Source organism: Alosa alosa, chromosome 1 (assembly GCF_017589495.1).
Source record: "Alosa alosa isolate M-15738 ecotype Scorff River chromosome 1, AALO_Geno_1.1, whole genome shotgun sequence".
NCBI classification, from domain to species: Eukaryota; Metazoa; Chordata; class Actinopteri; order Clupeiformes; family Clupeidae; genus Alosa; species Alosa alosa.
Genome location: NC_063189.1, coordinates 223,929 through 244,818, shown reverse-complemented (window position 1 = coordinate 244,818; position 20,890 = coordinate 223,929). Strand labels below are relative to the sequence as shown.

The 20,890-nt window shown below is 44.7% G+C and overlaps 4 protein-coding genes across 8 annotated transcripts in view; 2 read left to right on the top strand and 2 right to left on the bottom strand.

The window, feature by feature from the left end:
• Positions 1 to 868: 868 nt before the first annotated feature.
• On the bottom strand, positions 869 to 4,320 carry isca2 (iron-sulfur cluster assembly 2). The gene is made up of 4 exons (XM_048261291.1): positions 4,214 to 4,320; positions 3,557 to 3,734; positions 2,191 to 2,306; positions 869 to 1,432 (listed from the first exon to the last, which is right to left on the bottom strand). The coding sequence occupies exons 1-4, from the start codon at positions 4,273 to 4,275 to the stop codon at positions 1,258 to 1,260; spliced, it is 531 nt and encodes a 176-aa protein (XP_048117248.1). The 5' UTR covers positions 4,276 to 4,320; the 3' UTR covers positions 869 to 1,257.
• Positions 4,321 to 4,419: 99 nt separating this feature from the next.
• LOC125306123 (NPC intracellular cholesterol transporter 2-like) lies at positions 4,420 to 7,289 on the top strand. 2 transcript variants are annotated; one of them, XM_048261300.1, is made up of 5 exons: positions 4,420 to 4,507; positions 4,797 to 4,929; positions 5,457 to 5,564; positions 5,648 to 5,820; positions 6,771 to 7,289. In XM_048261300.1, the coding sequence occupies exons 2-5, from the start codon at positions 4,848 to 4,850 to the stop codon at positions 6,855 to 6,857; spliced, it is 450 nt and encodes a 149-aa protein (XP_048117257.1). In that variant the 5' UTR covers positions 4,420 to 4,507; positions 4,797 to 4,847; the 3' UTR covers positions 6,858 to 7,289. The 2 variants fall into 2 exon arrangements, with proteins under 2 accessions (XP_048117257.1, XP_048117266.1); XM_048261309.1 differs by lacking the exon at positions 4,420 to 4,507 and having other exon boundaries at positions 4,559 to 4,929.
• A 1,718-nt stretch (positions 7,290 to 9,007) lies between these two features.
• LOC125294505 (gsk3b interacting protein) lies at positions 9,008 to 14,560 on the bottom strand. Of its 4 annotated transcripts, none has more exons than XM_048243366.1 (3): positions 14,486 to 14,560; positions 10,998 to 11,240; positions 9,008 to 10,353 (listed from the first exon to the last, which is right to left on the bottom strand). In XM_048243366.1, exons 1-3 carry the CDS (start codon positions 14,495 to 14,497, stop codon positions 10,195 to 10,197), a joined length of 414 nt encoding a protein of 137 aa, XP_048099323.1. In that variant the 5' UTR covers positions 14,498 to 14,560; the 3' UTR covers positions 9,008 to 10,194. The 4 variants fall into 4 exon arrangements, with proteins under 4 accessions (XP_048099323.1, XP_048099476.1, XP_048099396.1 ...); XM_048243519.1 differs by lacking the exon at positions 14,486 to 14,560 and adding an exon at positions 13,566 to 13,649; XM_048243439.1 differs by lacking the exon at positions 14,486 to 14,560 and adding an exon at positions 13,362 to 13,559.
• atg2b (autophagy related 2B) overlaps positions 13,694 to 20,890 on the top strand; it is a 154,532-nt gene continuing 147,335 nt past the window's right edge. Inside the window, 4 exon segments of the mRNA XM_048249342.1 lie at positions 13,694 to 13,969; positions 14,955 to 15,390; positions 16,003 to 16,165; positions 19,849 to 19,998. Coding sequence (XP_048105299.1) covers positions 15,229 to 15,390; positions 16,003 to 16,165; positions 19,849 to 19,998 — 475 coding nt within the window. The 5' untranslated portion in view covers positions 13,694 to 13,969; positions 14,955 to 15,228.

The window sequence follows — 20,890 nt, the reverse complement described above, 5'->3', positions numbered from 1 at the left end:
TTGTACGGCTGCAAACGGGATTCACTCGCAGTTAACCAAATATTTCTTTATTAGGGCAGGGCAGACATATTTCTGGCTATTAAATTATTTCTAAACCAGTCTGCTAAAGTCTGTAGTGAAGTCTGTGTAGGGTTTTCCAGGCTCCATTTCTTTTTATGAGACACCCTGCTCACTTGAGACATCTACCGGTTGTTTGGGTTGTTGCAGCGTCGTTGCAGTGTCACTGGAAAAATACAAATTAAAGTTGCGTGATCCCGCGCGCGGACCGCGAGTGAAGCTGGCCAAGTCAAAGCACTGCCCACTGTAGCCTAGGCTATGATATGAAAGATGTGAAATAGAAGCACAAAGCCCATTTTCCTTGACAGCGGTCTGTTATACTTAGCAACGGTCTGTTATTGAGAATTAGCAGACCACCGAACGTTGGGAAGGCCCTATTCAAGTGAATGGAGCATTCTGCAGCACTCTGAAGAGCCGTGTAATAATTGGTGTTACGGTATCCATTAATTCTACCAAGGGGAAAAATAAGACATGAAAGTCTTTTAAGGCCTTAATTTGACAATATTACATTTAAGACTTTTTCAATACTTTTAAGACCCTGCGGGTACCCTGTCCCAAAGAACTTGACCTCTCCCGATCTTCCATAGAACCTGACTGCTCTCTGGTGTTCCGTAGAACCTGACTGTTTTTCTGATGTTCCGTAGAACCGGACTGTTCACCAGTATTCTTCTAGGTGTTTGTAAACTCAGTCTGACGCTTTGCAACTTTCCAAAACTCCGTCTGTCTGTTTCAGACTGTTTCAGAGTTCTGCCAAAATGAATAACAAGGTGTTACTGAGGGATATTTGAACAAACATCAAATGGAGAAGTTGTTTATATTTCACACTTTAATACTTTAAATATATTTACACACTTTCATATCTACACTCACGTCTCCTGACATCACAAAGGACAGAGGCGGAGCTTAGTGATCACATCCAACTCTGCGTGCTCAGAGTTACTTCACATTCAGAACCCCATACTTTACAATGCAGTGAATGTGCTGATGCCATTATGTTTATGTTTATTTCTATATTTCTATTTATTTCTGATGAATAGCTGAATAGATTAGAATTGAAGAAGAGCAGGTGCAGGTGGAATCACTCTCTTCTGCAAGGTGAGAGAGTACCAAGTCTGATCTGTGAAGCAGCGCCTGAAGACTGCAGGGGTCTCTCTCTCCGCGACCCCTCCGCAACGCTGACCTGCAGCTTGGGGTCAAAGGTCAGAGCTTGACGGAGAAGGAGGAGCCACACGAGCAGCCGTGGTCAGCCTGCGGATTCTTCAGCACCTGGAAGGACGAGCGAATCAGCTCCTGCGTGAAATCCACCGTCGAGCCCTTCACGAACTCCAGAGACTCCTGGTCCACGATCACCCCCACGCCATCCTGTTCAAACACCCTGCACACACACACACACACACACACACACAAGATATTACACACACATTACACACCATCCTGTTCAAACACCCTGCACACACACACACACACACACACAAGATATTACACACACATTACACACCATCCTGTTCAAACACCCTGCATACACACACACACACACACACACATATATATTACACACCATCCTGTTCAAAAACCCTGCACACACACACACACAAACACACACACACAAGATATTACACACACATTACACACCATCCTGTTCAAGCACCCTGCACACACACACACACATTACACACCATCCTGTTCAAAAACACTTCACACACACACACAAACACAAGATATTACACACACATTACACACCATCCTGTTCAAACACCCTGCACACACACACACACACACACACACACACACAAGATATTACACACACATTACACACCATCCTGTTCAAACACCCTGCACACACACACACAAGATATTACACACACATTACACACCATCCTGTTCAAACAGCCTGCACACACACACACACACACACACAAGATATTACACACACATTACACACCATCCTGTTCAAACACCCTGCACACACACACACACAAGATATTACACACACATTACACCCCCACGCCATCCTGTTCAAACACCCTACACACACACACACACACACACACAGAAGATATTACACACATTACACATTACATTATTGTGTGTGTACACGTGTGTGTGTGTGTACACGTGTGTGTGTGTGTGTACCTGTCGTCCTGGTTCCTGCTGTTGTCCACAGAGAATTTGTACTGGAATCCGGAGCAGCCGCCGCCCTCTACTGAGATGCGCAGATACTCCCCCTTCACCAGGATCTCCCCCAGCCTCTACACACACACACACACACACAATATGACAGATACTCCCCCTTCACCAGGATCTCCCCCAGCCTCTACACACACACACACACACACACACACAATATGACAGATACTCCCCCTTCACCAGGATCTCCCCCAGCCTCTACACACACACACACACAATATGACAGATACTCCCCCTTCACCAGGATCTCCCCCAGCCGCTAAACACACACACACACACACTCAATACGACAGGTACACACACACACACACACACACACACACTCAATACGACAGGTACACACACACACAGACACACACTCAATACGACAGGTACACACACAATATGACAGGTACAGGTACACACACACACACACACACATTCAATGACAGGTACCCCACACACACACACACACACACACACACACAAACACACCCTCAAAGAAGGTTTCGATTTCCGGACATTTTGATGATATGCCGGTCAAATATCCTATTATCGGTTCATAAAGCAACACCAAAGATTTTTTTGGACCTTAAAATGTTTCCAAAATCGTTTCAGTGGTTCATCTACTCGTAACAGGGTGAACGGCACTTCTGCATTTGCTTCGCGGCCCTCTATCGGCTATAACCGCACTATGTAAGTTTGCCAGATCGGGTAGCGGATTTGTAGTTCGATGGAATAAGAATGAGACATAAGAAACTACAAATTTGACTTGCATCTGAAGTCGCAATACATCATACTTTCATAAATCATGCAACATACGCTACCTTGTCTGTGGACATGTTATTTGCAAAGCCAGTGCTGGATAAACAAATAGCGTGCGTGCGACAGAGCAAAAGTGCTTTGGTGTTGCTTTAATTAGTCAAGTTGAGGAAAACTGAAGGCAGGCTATGTAGCTTATGGAGCTGACCGCACATCTGAGGCTTCTGGTGTTACCGATTCACCATAATCCGTCTGGCCTCTCAAAAAAGTTTTTAAGGCTAGTCTGCCTGGGGCTGGCCATGTTTGAACCGTCTCACTCATTCATTCGTTGTTTATAACAGACGTTTTAGGCGTGCACTTTATTTGAAATGCAGGACACAGAGCCCCCTTTCATTTCAACTTCCAAGCACAGTTCAAATTGAATTTGATATTAAAATACTGTTCTTGTATTCTTTAGCTCCTACAGAGGTTCTAGGAGAAACAAGTCAGAGGTCAGTACGTGCTGATCTATTTCTCTGAAAAGACTGGTGGTGGGCAGCTTTAGGCTCTGGGCTAATCGGGGGTTTCTCACCTTCACGCACGACTCGCTGAGCCGCACTTTGTCCTCGTACGCGGGCTGCGCGGGCTGCCGCTGGGCTGACGCGCTGCTGTACTGCGCGGCAAAGGTGGACACCAGCGGGGACATCTGAGAAGGCCGCACCAACGCCTTGCCCGGCGCGCCAGCCGCGTACAGAAGCGCTGAGGACGCTCTGAGGAGCAGATAAACGCTTTTAGCGGCCTCGTTAGCCGATACATCCTCTGACAGCACAATGTGCAGCGAATACTGGATGACGACATTATTATGTCATGTTAGCGCTTGGCCCGTTCATGAAAGTCACATTTGTTTACAGACAGCAGGCAAGTAATTACCATAACTTACTTTATGCATTAGCTGGGAAATATAGAATACAAACCAAGTTTCACTCTTCTTTTTCTACCACAGCATATTACCTGAACGTGTTAACGTCACCTTATACTATAGGTATCTTTACTTAAACTTGAGTCTTACAGTCATTATCTAACGTGACCACCTAGCTCGCTAGTGGCGTCATGATAGCTAATTTCGCACTGCTAATCCAAGAGAAGCTATGGAAACGGTGTCTTGTTGGGATCTATTTGCTTATCTATACATTGCAAAACACTGTACTTAATGCAGCTGAAAACAAGTTTAGGTAATTTCACAATTTACCTTCCGACGCTCCAGGCTTTTGACCTAGTAGCACTTAGCATTATGCCACGAACAAGTGACATCTTCTACAACAACAAACTGCTCTGGGCAGGATAAACGCTGTTGTAGGTTCCTAGCAATATGATTGGCTAAGAGAAACTGCATCTTTCGCTTCCGTTGTTAATGACTTATGTGATTGGGTTATCTCACGCCCATCACGACGGCGTTGCGTAAATGTTCGTCACGCTGCCTGACTCTGGATAAGCAGGAAATTGTTTGCTGTCGACGGTGGACTCTAGCGCGAGCTGTGGTGAAGTGAGTCAGCTGGAACATTTAAAAACTTATTTGTTACTTTAACAAGACTTAAATCAACGAGCTTTACATAGGTATTACTTATAGGCATTGTATAAGTTAACATAATTATCTCGTGATTGGATTTAAATGGGAATTGTGTGTGGCTTCCTGACATCCAGAAGTGTGTGGGCGGGGTGCGAAGTTTACTCACCTCAGTCATATGATCGGTAGCACTGTTTAAATATCACATCCAAAGGACAACTTGGGCCAGGTGTCATCTGAAAGCTCTGACTGCCGCATTGTTTCGCAGCTACTCAGCGAGTTCCTGTTGACGAGGGATTATTTGGAGCCGGTGTGAATAATGGCGATCCGCGAAGTTTGCGTCCTGCTGCTGCCTCTCCTTGCCCTCGCATACGCAGAGCATGTGAAATTTCTGGATTGTGGTAAATATGTTTAGCGTTTTAAAACATGGAGTGACTCACTTTGAAATACGTATATGCAGAGTCGCTCATTTATGAAAACTAAAGTGGTAAATAAATGCGTTTAAAATATATTTCATAGCTTTGCTCGCTATATTATGGTTTAGTTTGACCTAAGCATTTGTGTTGTGATTTGTAACTTGTAAATACGTCTCCGCCTAACCAGGCATTTCATAAAAAGGTCACCACTGACGTATCCGTCTATAAACCTCTAGAATCTAGTTTCCAGCTGTATCTTTTAATACATGGGTCAGTGTAGCCTTCATCGGTATGATGCAGCCTACAATAGTTTCTTTGTTAAGCTTTTGTTTTGCTTTTTTTAACGTTTTCTTGACCGGCAGAGACCTGTACCCTAAACAGTTAGGTGAACTCCATGCTGGGATACATTTGCTTCCTCTCTCTCTGAAAATAGATCTTCCAGCTGCAGCATGGTGAGTAATGTGTGTGTTTTTGTGGTGACTGACCTGACGTGTGTGTGTGCCCTCCTGCAGGTTCAGAGGTGGGTCGTGTGGTTCTGGTGGACATTCACCCCTGTCCCAAGCAGCCCTGCCAGCTGCACAAAGGCCAGTCCTACGCCGTTAACGTCACCTTCAACAGCGGTGAGTCCCCTGCTCTCCTCTCAGGGTGTGTAGCATCAGCCACAGCTGAATGACCCTTGAACTCTAACCTTTCACCCCTGCAGAGGTGTCGAGTCAGACCAGCAAGGCGGTCGTGCACGGCGTGATTGCGGGTGTGCCCGTCCCCTTCCCCATCCCCATCGAGGACGGCTGCGAATGTGGCATCTCCTGCCCCATCCAGAAGCAGGCCATTTACAACTACGTCAACCAGCTGCCTGTGAAGACAGAGTACCCCAGGGTGAGTACCCCAGCCCCCCTAATGCCCCAGCTCCCCCTAATGCCCCAGGGTGAGTACCCCAGCCCCCCTAATGCCCCAGCATAACCACCACTGCAGTTTAAGTACCTCACTATAGACTCTAATGAGGAGACACACAAAGAATCTCCCATAGAAATGTATGGGGTTAGTTTGTAACGCAAACATGGCAGCCGTCTACACATATTCCCCCCTTCCGCCACCAAAAGTTGATGTGTGAATACATCATGTGCTGTGTTGTGAATACATTGTGGCAATTATGTGTTGTGATCTCGCAGCTGGAGTGAGTTTGGTGTCGTGAAGCCTTACGCACGCGCAGTTCTGCCCCGAAATAGATACCCGATGAGTGGCCAAAATGCATTGCAATATTGCCACAGAGTGGAGGGACTTTGCTATAACTACCTCAGCAGAACTACCACTGCTGTTGAAATACTCCACCGAGAATAGCAACTGCTGGTTGATTTGTATTGCAAAAGGAATCTGAAACGTGTAGCTGTAACTTGTCTTATCTGTGAAGTGCTGAACCAACTGTAACTTCCCTAATCTGGGCTCTCTGCTCTCTGACCTGATTCATGGTGAGGGGCAGTCATGTGACCAGTCTGTCATGTGACCACACTGATTCACTTCTCCCAAAGTTACCAAGAGCATAAAGGGATTCACCAATGGAATGAAATGGCACTAGTTCCGGACTCCTAAATAGGCGTGTCCATAACGTCAAATCATAAACTTTCTCTGAATAAGCAATAAGAGGAAATAAATATAATTTGTGTACTGTTTTATTGTCGTTACTTGTGTGTGATGCCAATGAGACACTCGGACATGGACATGGGGTAAATAATTCATCGTTGGGAGTCGGCTCCAGGAAATGACCCTGTTCTGAATCGTCTCTTAATCAGCCATCTCTTCTCTCTGTTCTGCATCTCTTCTCTCTGCAGCTCAAGCTGGTGGTTGAGTGGGAGCTGAGGGACGACAACAACAAGGACCTGTTCTGCATAAAGTTCCCCGTGCAGATCGTCAGCTGAGGCCACGGAACGCGCGGAACGTTTGGTTTGGGAGACTGAAGGGCTCACAGTTTTGTACGATCAGATATTTTAAAATTTCAGCTCTTAATTTTTATTTTTCACTCGTAGATTTTAACAGAATCCTTCTTTACATTGTGTTGATTATGGTGATGTAACTGATGACATGTTACTGTTTGCACACATTCTTGCTGCCAATCCGGAGTGCTTGATCCTCAGTGACGTGTGTGTGGTGTCGTTGTTGGAATCAATGCACTCTTGTTCACTAGTCTGTTGGTCCTGAATTTTAATGGCTGTATGTTTAGTTTGTTTGTTTGTTTCTCTGACTGCTGTGTAGTCAGCATCATCACGAGGACGTGTGTCTGAAAACCCTGCCACTCTGTTTTAATTAAGACTTTTTACTTCCATTTAATAAAGAATTCTGCTACTTTTGAAGTTTTGGGGGATTTTGTTGTATTTTAAAGTCTAAGTCAAACACGCACGTACAAAACTTTTGCGTCATAATATTCTTCCACAAACAGAGCTGTCTGAACGGAAACCTGCACAGTCAGGACTGGAGGTGTGTGTGTTGTAACTGTAAAAATGATCTGTACAAGGAATTGTCAAAATTACAAATATGCCCTACACTTACAAATCTATTCTACGGGTACAGATCATTTTTTCAGCCATTACAAATATATTCTACAATTACAAATCAATATTATATGCACAAAAAGTTGTCCTATAGTTACAAATCTTTTCTGCAAGTGCACAGACTTTTGCACCACCTTAGGGATGAGAAGCGCCTCATGTATTGTGTGTGTGTATCAGAATTTGTAACTGTAAAACTGATTTGTGAATGATTTTAAGCATTACTCATGTCCTTCACTTACGAATATATTCCACAGTTGCTGCCTTTCATACAGCATAATACATATGAGACACTTCTCATCCCTAAGGTGGTGCACCTGCAGAAAAGATTTTTGTGCATAGAATATTGAATAGATGGATAGATAGATACTTTATTGGGGAAATTCAAGAATGTGTAATTGTAGAATATATTTGTAATGGTAAAATATGTTTACCTGTAGGATGATTTGTAGCTGTAGAACCGATCCGTACCCGTAGAATAAATTAGCCTACAGCATTGGGCCTACAGGGTAACATTAGCCTACAGCATTGGGCCTACAGGGTAACATTAGCCTACAGCAGAGATATGGGCCTACAGGGTAACATTAGCCTACAGCAGAGATATGGGCCTACAGGGTAACATTAGCCTACAGCATTGGGCCTACAGGGTAACATTAGCCTACAGCAGAGATATGGGCCTACAGGGTAGCATGAAGTTCACCTACAAAAAAGCTGCCATCTTTAAGATCCGGTATCTTGCGATTCTTTTCCTATGGGAACAAAACATGGGGGTTGAATTATCGCACCTGTTAAACTCTGGCAGGGACGAAGAAGTCTGAAATGCAGACGTTTTGCTCAACACCCTTTTTTGTCCTCTGCCTTCGAGTGGCTCCTGTAATCTTTGGTACGTTAAGATGGCAAACTTTGATTTTTGCTACCCTAGAAGAACTAACTTGCAATGCAACTTTAATTAACACCCAGATCTCCTTATATGGGCAAAGATGGCAGCTTTGGTTCCTTTTTGCAGGCGAACTTCAGAGATCTATTAGTGGGATGCCTACGGGCCTTAGGGTAGTGTTACAGGGTAGCATTAGCCTGCTACAGGTGGGATGACTATGGGCCTACAGGGTAGCATTAGCCTGCTACAGGTGGGATGGCTACAGATGCTTCTGTACTTGTACTCTGCACAATGACAAAGTTGAATCTAATCTAATCTATAGGTGGGATGCGTAGCTATGCTGCATTGGAAGCTGTGGACTGGTGAGGTGGGATGAAATCTCCTAGAGAGCAGTTGGTTGAGTGAGTCGCCTCTTCCCTCCCTCGGTCACTCTGCATTGTGTAGAGTGGAATGATGGACGCCACAACCAACCTTTATTCCACTGTATATTACTCTGTTTATTCCACTGTTTATTACTCTGTTTATTCCACTGTTTATTACTCTGTTTATTCCGCCGTTTATTACTCTGATGCTGGAAAGTACAATGTGAAATGTGACTTTATAGCTTTCCCTCCAGCTTAAGTAGGAAATTGAAATCACAAGTCTGTTGGAAATACACCATTTTAATATTATCAAGCTGTCAGCAATCAAACTGCAGTCAGCAGTTGCAAAGGCATACAGTCATCACACGGAACTGGACCACACACCCTCAGGAACATAGCAGAACCGCATCACAGAACATCAGGAACATTAGCAGGGTGTGGTCAGAGGAACACAGCAAATCACATGCACCCACTCGCTCGCTCACACACACATCAAACAGGCTGCAAACTAGAACAATATAACAATGCTAACCTGCTATACAATATAACAATGCTAACCTGCTATAAAATATAACAATGCTAACAATGCTAACCTGCTAAGGACAATTTTTTTTTTTATAGCGGTTATAGGTGAGCAGCTGAGAAGCATAAGAGACTAGATCACCATGACAATCACCATAGCAACTTAGCAGTTCTCTCCGTTAGATCCCCATGAGATGCCGCGTCCACAGGGCCCTGTGTGTGTCGCTACAGTAGTCCTCTCCGTTAACAGCACAGGGCATGTGCTTTTCATTCAGGCCAGCTGACCGTTCCTTCAGAGCACTGGAATGTTCCGTCATTCTGCACTGAGTTGGGAATTGGGCAGGTGAACTACCTGTGTGTTTGCGTGGGGGACATCTTATGTGTTCCGTTGTGCAAACTGGACACACCGAAGCCTGGGGGAGGAAGTGGCTAGCCTGGGGCAGGAAGTGGCTAGCTGCGGGTGCATGCTAATGGTTAGCTATGTTTGAAAGCATCAGGACAGGTTTCTGTCTCATTCCTCTGATATACATGTTTCAGGCAGAAGTTTAATAAAGCTGGTAGATGCACAGAAGTCCACCTCCTCAGTCGCCATGATGTAGCAGTGGAGAGGGAGAGGCAGCGGCAGCAGCACCCCCTCCTGGACAAGTGAGGTAGCGGCAGCAGCAGCGGCAGCAGGTATGTGAGCGCAGGCCGCAGTGGTGCTGGGGGTGGAGATGGTGCTGGGTGGAGATGGTGCTGGGTGGACTTCACTCTTTCTGTTGGAGCCTCGGCAGGTGAGCAGGGTGGAGATGGCGCAGGGTGGAGATGGCGCTGAGTGGAGATGGCGCTGAGTGGAGATGGCGCTGAGTGGACTTCACTGAGTGTTCTGTTGGAGCCTCAGCAGGTGAGTGCAGGGTGGAGATGGCGCAGGGTGGAGATGGGGCTGAGTGAAGATGGCGCTGAGTGGACTTCACTGAGCGTTCTGTTGGAGCCTCTCCAGCCTCCGCAGCAGCTCGTTGCCGAAGGCGTCCCTGTAGCCTGGGCTGAGGGAGTCCAGCAGAGAGTAGACCGTCTCATGGTGCGGCCAGCGCTGCGACTCATCCACCTGGTCAAAGGTGCGACCCACCACCTGCGGTGCCACAGTCAGGTCACTATGTTACTACACACACACACACACACACACACACACACCTGCATTGCCACAGTCAGGTCACTATGTTACTACACACACACACACACACACACACCACACACACACACACACACACACACACACCTTGCCACAGTCAGGTCACTATGTTACTACACACACACACACACACACCTGCGGTGCCACAGTCAGGTCACTATGTTACTACACACACACACACACACACACACCTGCAGTGGCACAGTCAGGTCACTATGTTACTACACACACACACACCTGCGGTGCCACAGTCAGGTCACTGCACCTGCAGTGGCACAGTCAGGTCACTATGTTACTACACACACACACACACCTGCGGTGCCACAGTCAGGTCACTATGTTACTACATACACACACACACACACCTGCAGTGGCACAGTCAGGTCACTATGTTACCACACACACACACACACCTGCGGTGCCACAGTCAGGTCACTATGTTACTACACACACAGGCACACACACACACACACACACACACACACACACACACACACACACACACACACACACACACACACACACACACCTGCGGTGCCACAGTCAGGTCACTATGTTCCTACACGCACGCCCAGCGTCCTCACCCGTAGCCCTGCCTCGCTGAGCTCTAGGCAGTAGCGATCTCCCTCGCGCGTCTCCACGTTGATGTAGGCCGTGTCCGAGCTGCCGCTGAGTGCCTGTGAGACGGCCATGTGTGAGACGGCAAACATCACGTCGCTGACCACGGCTTCTGCCTCCAGCCGCATGTCCTTCACGTCGCCCAGCTGCACGCTGCTCTCCTCCAGCGGGGCCTTGGGGTCCTCCAGTTTGTAGTCCACTTCCATCGCCTGCGCACAAATCAAAATGTGTGGACTATGACTAATTTCATTATTAAAAATTAAGAATGATTGATAAAAGTTTTATAAACTCCACTGGAGCAAATCAATCATGTGACTGACGTTACAAATATTTTTTTTGTCATTAGATAAGATTATATTCTACAGTGTCATTAGATTAGATGAGATTAGATTCTACAGTGTCAACAGATTAGATTAGAATATATTCTATAGTGTCATTAGATTAGATGAGATTAGATTCTACAGTGTCAACAGATTAGATTAGATTAGATTCTATGGTGGCCGAAAGTTTCAAACGACCTGCAATTTTTGACAACACAAATCGTTAGAACACTTGCATGTAGACAAGATTCGTTTTTATCTTACTGAAGTAGATGAACTGCACTATTCCTTATCCTACACTGCCACCTACTGGTTATAAAAGGCAACAACACAAGTAAATATATGGCTACACAGTGTTTCCCACTGAATTTAATTCTATTCGTGGTGTAGGTTTGCAGAATTAACTTGAATGCAACAGTTTTTAACAAATTAGTGCAGCGGTTATGATTCTAACCAGATTTAAGCACAATTTAGTACAACCAGGAAAATCATTGTGTGGTGGTCAATGTTGATATTGTGGTGGGTCGCCACAAATAAGTCAATGTATGGGAAACACTGCTACAATATCTTGGAATGGACAAAAAGGGTTGAATATTTCCAAGTGTGAGATTGTATCTCTCCATTAATGCAGTGATACACTTATGAACAATATTCTGATAAAACGAATCAGAGGAAGACAAACAAAGTACCGTGTAATGTGAGAAAGTGATATGTTTTTAGTGCAGCCATTAGATATTAGTGATATGTTTTTAGTGCAGCCATTAGATATGAGTGATGTGTTTTTAGTGCAGCCATTAGATATGAGTGATGTGTTTTTAGTGCAGCCATTAGATATGAGTGATATGTTTTTAGTGCAGCCATTAGATATTAGTGATGTGTTTTTAGTGCAGCCATTAGATATTAGTGATGTGTTTTTAGTGCAGCCATTAGATATGAGTGATATGTTTTTAGTGCAGCCATTAGATATTAGTGATGTGTTTTTAGTGCAGCCATTAGATATGAGTGATATGTTTTTAGTGCAGCCATTAGATATTAGTGATATGTTTTTAGTGCAGCCATTAGATATTGTATTAGTGGCTGTGTGCGCTATTTTGCTTCAAGTGTGCAACATCTAACTCATTGGCGCCAAGCGTGTCCAGACGTGTTCAAAGTATCCTCCAAAAACACTTCCATTGTGTTGTCTGAATTTGATTTTGTGTTGTCAATTTGCAATGTGTTTGTCAATTTGTAGCACGTTTCTGAAATGTGTATTGTGTGAACTGGCATGCTGCGCATGTGTTATCAAATTGATCAAGATGTTTTCTTAATTTGCTTGTGTGTTGTTTATTTGCAAATGTTTTATCGATTTGCATGTGTTGTCATAAATTGCCGGTCATTTGCACCCGTCAGCCTACTGTAAGATTAAACTTAATTGTCATTGTGCAGAGTACAATTACAGAGACAACGAAATGCAGTTTGCGTCTAACCAGCAATGCAAAAAGCATAAAAGTGCTATAAGATATACAGTAAGGACAGGTGGTGCAGTATAAACAGTAAAAGACATATAGACATGGTGGTGTTTGCCACTTAAGGGCCACCGTAACATACGTAAATGGTGTATTATTAAGTTTCAATTTAACTGTCCTTTGCACATATTCATAAAAATGGAAATCCATTCTGTAACCAAGTCAGTCACATGACGGACAAGCCCATTGACATGCCACAGTGGAAGGTTGGGTAATGTACAAATATGTCCCATATCCATGAGATTAAAACCAGCTGCGCATGCATTCCCCTCACCCGACATGCTGAAGATAAACAGTAGCTACCCAGATTGTTCTGGAAAGTTGTATGTCTTGTTGGTAAGACAAAACAGAGAACGTTTACAGATACTAACTAAACCAGCGTTCGATTACAGTAACGTTACTTCTTAATGTTATTCTACCCGAACAAAACGTCAGCTGCAAAACATTATTCATGTAACGTTAAATACCTATCAAGGTAGTGCTAACTGTAAGTAAGCAGTCTTACCTTAAGCTAACACTAACTGCTGTTAGCAGATAAAGGCTTCAAATATTTATCTGTCTATACACCACGAAAACAAGCGTAGGCGTTTTCCTTTGAATACTGTTTTACAAAAGGATACTGACATGAAATTAACCTAATGTTACTGCGAGACGTGTAATTAAATCATCACTGTATCTTTTTAAGTCGGTTTGTTGACAACGAACTTACTTCCTCCGGATGTAATCCACAGACAAAGGCTTCTATGGGCGTAACCAAAATCACACTTCCGGCTCATGTCAGAGAGCATCATTGATGCGCGCCCTTTACCCTTGGAGGCCAAAATGATCATTAGTGGAGGCTTGGTGAGGTGATTTATTTCAGAACACACTTTGGAAATGTAAAAGTCAAACGTTGTAGAGAGAAATGCCCCGGGAGTGATATAAGACAAGAAACACCCCCTTCTCTTCATTCCATAGCGTCCACACTTCAGTCCTGAAGACGGCGGTAATTAATGGGATTTTCACTGCAACATCCGAAGAAGAGGGGAGCATGCGTGCGGGCGTCTATGGTGTTCAGTTACGCGGCTGTGTGCGGAGTCATGAAAGTGTTTGTAAACAATATAGACACAATCGGTGAGATATGTTCATTCTTTTAGTGCTGTGTCAATATTTTTTGTAGATTTTGTATGGATGAACTAACATAATGATTCGTATATACTAGATGTCGTTATTTAAGGAAACTGCAGTTGTCGTTAACGTTGTTTTTAAAGGGTGCCTGACAATGTTATTTGAGGCTTCATCATTGCTCAACATGTTTCGTAGAGAGGTGACTTGAACGATAACGGTTGGTACGTTAGGTGGCTAACTTAATTAATTGTTTGGTAAGGATCAAGCCAGGAAGACCGCATAAGGATAACAGCAACGTATCGATACCTTAGGTGGTGCTGTGGTCGTTAACTTAGCAATTTGCTGCAGTGTCGGTGCACTCGAATAGCTAACAGTAATAACAGCGCCTTCATCTCAATGATTGCTAACTTGCCATCATCTGGTCATAGATCTGCTTTAGCTGGCTGGCTAGCAGAGACCAAAGGAACGACCTACCTAGCAGTTGTAAACAAGGTGAATTGCTAGGCTGCTGGCTTACATTACCTTGGTTATCATCTGAGGTAGAGAGGTGATGTATTGGTAGCTGGTGTACAGGTAGAGAGCTAAGCACCATTTGCTGTCCTTGGTATAATCAGTTACCCCGTCAGTTAGGATAATGTTACTCTATTTCAGTTAAACCCAACAGCTGACTGGTAATGTAGAAATTTTCCTGGAAGCTATATTCAAGCCTGCGTTAGCCAGATGGTTTGAATAGGTGACTGCACTTTGCCTACCGAGACACTGTGATGTCCGATCTACAGCTTCCAGACCTTCATATTATGGAAGGAAAATGTGTGAATGACATAGCAGTCAGTATAGTATTGTCACCAATAAAGGGAACATACAGTATAGCGCATTAGACCAACAGACAGAAACATGTCGGGTTTAGTGGATCGCTTTAGTGTTCCTACTAATGGTGTGTGTGTTGCAATAACACATTTTCCTCTCTATTAAATATTATCTTGGATTGCAGGTCCTCTCTTGCCTTGGATGTGGCGCATTGCTGCTGTTTTCTCTTCTCCGACCTGCTAGAAAATTACCGGTCACCTGCCTGTACACTACTGGGATGAGGCTGACCTCCGGCTCAGATGGCGACCTGATCGTAATCATCCTCAGGCGGACTGTCTGCAGTCGCATCGAGTAGGACGGTGTCTCACCGAGGCTGCTTGAGGTGTTGGTGTGTTGCTCTATTGATCTGGGCCAAACCCGAACCCTGACTCAAACCCCGGCCTCCACCATCAGACACAATGCCCTGGCCGTTCTCCGAGTCCATCAAGAAGCGGGCCTGCAGGTACCTCCTGCATCGCTACCTGGGCCACTTCCTCCAAGAGAAGCTGAGCTTGGACCAGCTCAGTCTGGACCTGTACCAAGGCACCGGCTCACTGGCGCAGGTGCCGCTGGATAAATGGGTGAGTAGGGCCTCCTGGCGCAGGTGCCGCTGGATAAATGGATGAGTAGGGCCTCCTGGCGCAGGTGATGATGGGTGAGTAGGGCCTCCTGGCGCAGGTGCCGCTGGACAAATGGGTGAGTAGGGCCTCCTGGCGCAGGTGCCGCTGGACAAATGGTTGAGTAGGGCCTCCTGGCGCAGGTGATGATGGGTGAGTAGGGCCTCCTGGCGCAGGTGCCGCTGGATAAATGGGTGAGTAGGGCCTCCTGGCGCAGGTGCCGCTGGATAAGTGGGTTAGTAGGGCCTCCTGGCGCAGGTGCCGCTGGATAAATGGGTGAGTAGGGCCTCCTGGCGCAGGTACTGCTGAATAAATGGGTGAGTAGGGCCTCCTGGTGCAGGTGCCGCTGGATAAATGGGTGAGTAGGGCCTCCTAGCGCAGGTGATGATGGGTGAGTAGGGCCTCCTGGCGCAGGTGATGATGGGTAAGTGGGTGAGTAGGGCCTCCTAGCGCAGGTGATGATGGGTGAGTAGGGCCTCCTGATGGTGGGTGAGTGGGTGGGATAAGACAAGGCTGGGGTCCTGTCTGGTGCTGGTGAGGTGTTGATGACCAGCGTGCTGTTCTCTCTGTCCCCAGTCTCTGAATGAGATCCTGGAGTCGGCGGAGGCGCCGTTCGAGGTGATCGAGGGCTTCATCCAGACCATCTCGCTGACGGTGCCGTGGGCGTGTCTGCTGCAGGACCACTGCTCTCTGGAGGTCCGCGGCCTCAGGGTGGTGTTCAGGCCACGCCCCCGCGCAGGTGAGACACACTCACCTGGATCCAGCAGCTCAGGGCAGCGAGCGCTGCAGGTGCAGGACAGTAAGGAGGTGCAGGTGCAGGACAGTAAGGGGGTGCAGGACAGTAAGGAGGTGCAGGTGCAGGACAGTAAGGGGGTGCAGGATGCTGCTGCTGATCTATAAGGGGGTGCAGGATGCTGCTGATCTATATATATATGATATTCACTAGGTGGCGCTACACAACAAATATGTGGGGTGCAATGATGTGGTTCCAAGTAACCAATTTATGACATGTGATATGCAGTGCAACAATTAACAAGTTGACAATTGACAAGTAACCCAAAAAACTCCTTTCAGCCTGATGAATAGTCTTAGTGACCCTTCTGCCCTAATAGAGGTCCACAACTCCATGATGACCCCCTGCCCTAATAGTCTTAGGGAGGTCCACAATTTCAACATGATTTCAACACATTTCAAGTGTGTTAAAATTGATCACATGCCACCAGTGTAATAGCCATTCTGTTGCCAGATGGTGGCGCTATGCCAAATATGCATTGTGGGCATGAAATATCATCTTTACCATAATAATTAATAATCTGTGAAGTGTGAGCCATGTCAAACAACGCGTGGCAAATGTATCACACTTCCTGTTTGTATATGGCAAGGTATGTAAATTCATCATATGGCTATTTCAGACACTTTCACAACACTTTAATTAGGGCTGCTTTGGCCACGGACCTTCAGCGATCTTCAGTAGGCTACTGTGTATGGAACGGTCTAGTGACGCATTTCATGGATGCACTTTTTGACATGTCAGTTAGCCTACTCATTTGCACCACTGGTTAGATGTAAAACTGCATTTCACTTGTGCAATGACAATAAAGTTGTATATATACTCTAATCTAAAAACTCCGAAATATGAACTAAACATGAATAAAATCTTAGTAAAATAAAAATCTTCGGGAGGGATTGGTCATGCCAGTGAGTAGGCTGAAAGGAATTTTTGGGATAACTTGTCAACTGTTGCATTACATATCACAAAATGTGTGCCATAAATCGGTTACTTGTAAGCACATTATAGTATCCTACATACATATTTGTGGGCAGCCGTGGCCTACTGGTTAGCGCTTCGGACCTGTAACCGGAGGGTTGCCGGTTCGAACCCCGACCAGTAGGCATGGCTGAAGTGCCCTTGAGCAAGGCACCTAACCCCTCACTGCTCCCTCGAGCCGCTGTTGTTGCAGGCAGCTCACTGGGTGCCCGGGATTAGTGTGTGCTTCACCTCACTGTGTGTTCACTGTGTGCTGTTTGTGTTTCACTAATTCACAGATTGGGATAAATGCAGAGACCAAATTTCCCTCACGGGATCAAAAGAGTATACTCATACTTATACTTGTGGTGTAGCACCACTTAGTGTCAGTGTAAAACGTCACATCCTACAGGAAGTGAGTAAATGTATAAAACAAATAGCACACAGATCAGATATGAGCATTTGATGCATGCACCACATGGGACTGCATTGCAAATAGCACACAGATCAGATATGAGCATTTGATGCATGCACCACATGGACCCACCGAAGGGAGTGTAGGGCGGACACAGTTTTCTGTGAATATCTCGAGAACCGTAGGGCCTAGGATGACCACATTCTTTTTGTATGTTGGTCTCAAGGGGCCATCTCAACCCATCCCATAACCACTGACGTGTTCAGAACTGCACAGAATTTAACCTGTGGGGTCACTATGACACCCTCTGAATGCATGCTGAGTTTCGTGGAATTCCGTTCATGGGGGTGGCAATAAGTAAGGGATAATGGATGACACGCCGTTCGACTATACAAAGTTAATACGAAGCGGAGGGCCGTTCCATCTAGATAAGTGTATTGTTCCATTGTCCTGCTTATTCCACTGTTGCCACTTGCAATGTGTTCATTTCCTGTTATAATGTAAACGTTTTAATCGCTAAAATTGTCTTGTTTGTAGAACTACTTCTGCAGTGTAATGTAGTGTAGTGCAATGGTTCTTAAACTTTTTGTCTGGCGACCCCACAAAAAAGTATATGGCTTAGGTCTGGCGACCCCACTTTCCCCAAACCCAAGTCCTTACTCAAATACCCCCCCTCAAAAGCGTTAACAACTAAATCAAGCAAAAAAACTAGAAAGCAAAGTAATTTGTTTTATTTACTCCATATGAACAAGAACCGAGAAAACCAAACAATCACGATTAAACAAGTGTAGGCTGCCATGCCATATCAGATCAAGAGCTTAATGCGTAAGCGCAAGACACACAAGCACTAATACACACACATACACATGCAGCATTAGGCCTACAACGTTACATTAATTATATTTATGGCAATAATAATAACAGTTTTTTTTTATTTCCCTTTTTCTGGTTTACTATCTTTAACAATTTCAATGGGAAGGGTGGGCATGCTTCCGTGGAACATAGCAAGTTAATTCTAGGAGAATGCTGCATACTGGACACAGAGATTTTTTCTTCCACGGGTGCTTAGCCGACATCTGTCCAGAACATCGCCCTTAAATCACACATTGTGGGTGGTCGAGGTCATCTTTAACTTGGCAAGTGGATCCATATTTTAAAAATTCTTTCTGATAAAGCCACGCCGCTTGTTCTTTTTTTTATTCTCACCGCCCTGTAGACTTGTCCCATCTGAGATCACGGAGTAGACACACTGGTAGATGCCACTTCCGAAGCTTTTGTTCAATTTTTAAGCAGCCACCTGTCCATTTTGGCTAGTAAGAGGGCTACATATGTTTTTTTGTTTTGTTTTACTTTAAAATAGCGGGAACAAGTTGAGTTTATGTGAGTGGGGGCAGATTGTTTCTATCAGCCGGACCGGTAGCCCATAGGCTGAACCAGATCTGGTTGAAAGACGAAAACATTTCTCTCTTCTCTTAACTGCGTGTAAATAAGAAAAAGGCAGAAAAGGCCAATATTATTTCCCTTTTGTTTCACCTAAAAATAATTAATGTAATTTCAGACTGAATACAGAAAATAATTGGCTTAATCTCCCCGCGAGTTTTGGTTTACCCCATTTGGGGTCGCGACCCCTAGTTTAAGAATCACTGGTGTAGTGTAGCGTAGTGTAGTGTAATGTAATGTAGTGTAGTATAATGTAATGTAGTGTAGTGTAGCGTAATGTAATGTAATGTAGTGTAATGTAGTGTAGCGTAGTATAGCGTAATGTAATGTAGTGTGATGTAATATAATGTGCGTCTGTGTGTTCAGCTTCAGGCCTTGAGCCCATGTGCTGGTCCAGCTTCATGACCAGCAGCATAGCGTAATCTAATGTAATGTAAGCGTGGCATGATGCGACTAATGTAATGTAGCTGCATGGCGTAATGTAATGCAATGTAATGTAATGTAATATAATGTAGGCGAAAGCATACGCATCCATTGTAATGTAATGTAATGGCATAGCTGTAATCCCAATGTAATGTAAGCTGAAAGCATAGCATAATGTAATGTAATGTAATGTAGCGTAGAGTAGCGTAGCATAGCGTAATGTAATGTAGCGTAGCATAGCGTAATCTAATCTAATGTAATGTAATGTAGTGTAGCGTAGCATAGCGTAATCTAATCTATTGTAATGTAATGTAATGTAATGTAGCATAGTGTAATCTAATCTATTGTAATGTAATGTAATGTAGCATAGCGTAATCTAATGTAATATAATGTTCAGCTTCAGGCCTTGAGCCCATGTGCTGGTCCAGCTTCATGACCAGTAGTATGCAGTTGGCCAGAGAGTGCCTGAGCCAGAGGCTGACCGACGACCAGGGGGAGAGCGGCCCCCTAGAGGGCCTGGAGACCTTCGCTGAGACCATAGACACAGGTACACACACACACACGCATATTACACGCACACACACACAGACGTGACAGGCGTCCACATCGCATAATACTACGGTACACACACACAGGTATTACACAGGTAATAATAATACAGGTATACGGTTTACACACACACACACACACACAAACACACACACACACACACACACACACAAACACACACACATACAGGTACACACAAACACACACACTCAGGTACACACACACACACACTCAACACACAGGTAATTTTACACACACACAGGTATTACGACACACACAGGTATTACTACACACACACATCGCATTACACACACACAGGTATTACCACACACACACACACACACATCAGAGCACACACATCGTGATATTACTACAGGTACACACACACAGGTATTACTCATTATCATAAACACAGGTAATACAGACACATTACTAAACACAGGTATTATCATTACGTTAATAACACACACACGCATATCAATAATAATACGTCACGTATTAATACTGGCCATTGCGGTATTACTACTATTAATACAGGTATTACTGACACACACAGGTATTACCACACACAGGTATTAATATTAATACTATCACACACACACACACACATACAGGTATTATTACACACAGGTATTAATACACACATTATCAATAATATCGTGTGACATCATTACAGGTAATAATGTGATAATAATAATAGGTATTAATATTACCAATAATAATAATAATAATAATATTGGTGGTAATAGACACAGGTAATAATACACACGCGAGTCAATAACGCTATCATTGCAGACACACACATTTAATAAACATTGGTGGTGTAATACAGACATTTATCAATAAACATTAGTGGTAAGGCCACATCGAGACACACACAGGTACGAATA

Coding starts and splice junctions, on each gene's coding strand:
- isca2 (XM_048261291.1), bottom strand. CDS start 4,275: ATGTCACTTGTTCGTGGCATAATGCTAAGTGCTACTAGGTCAAAAGCC. Junction 3,735..4,213: donor AAAGCCTGGAGCGTCGGAAG/GTAAATTGTGAA, acceptor TCTGCTCCTCAG/AGCGTCCTCAGCGCTTCTGT. Junction 2,307..3,556: donor TCAGCGAGTCGTGCGTGAAG/GTGAGAAACCCC, acceptor GTGTGTGTGTAG/AGGCTGGGGGAGATCCTGGT.
- LOC125306123 (XM_048261300.1), top strand. CDS start 4,848: ATGGCGATCCGCGAAGTTTGCGTCCTGCTGCTGCCTCTCCTTGCCCTC. Junction 4,930..5,456: donor TGTGAAATTTCTGGATTGTG/GTAAATATGTTT, acceptor GCCCTCCTGCAG/GTTCAGAGGTGGGTCGTGTG. Junction 5,565..5,647: donor TAACGTCACCTTCAACAGCG/GTGAGTCCCCTG, acceptor TCACCCCTGCAG/AGGTGTCGAGTCAGACCAGC.
- LOC125294505 (XM_048243366.1), bottom strand. Junction 10,354..10,997: donor TCAGCGAGGCAGGGCTACGG/GTGAGGACGCTG, acceptor GTGGCACCGCAG/GTGGTGGGTCGCACCTTTGA.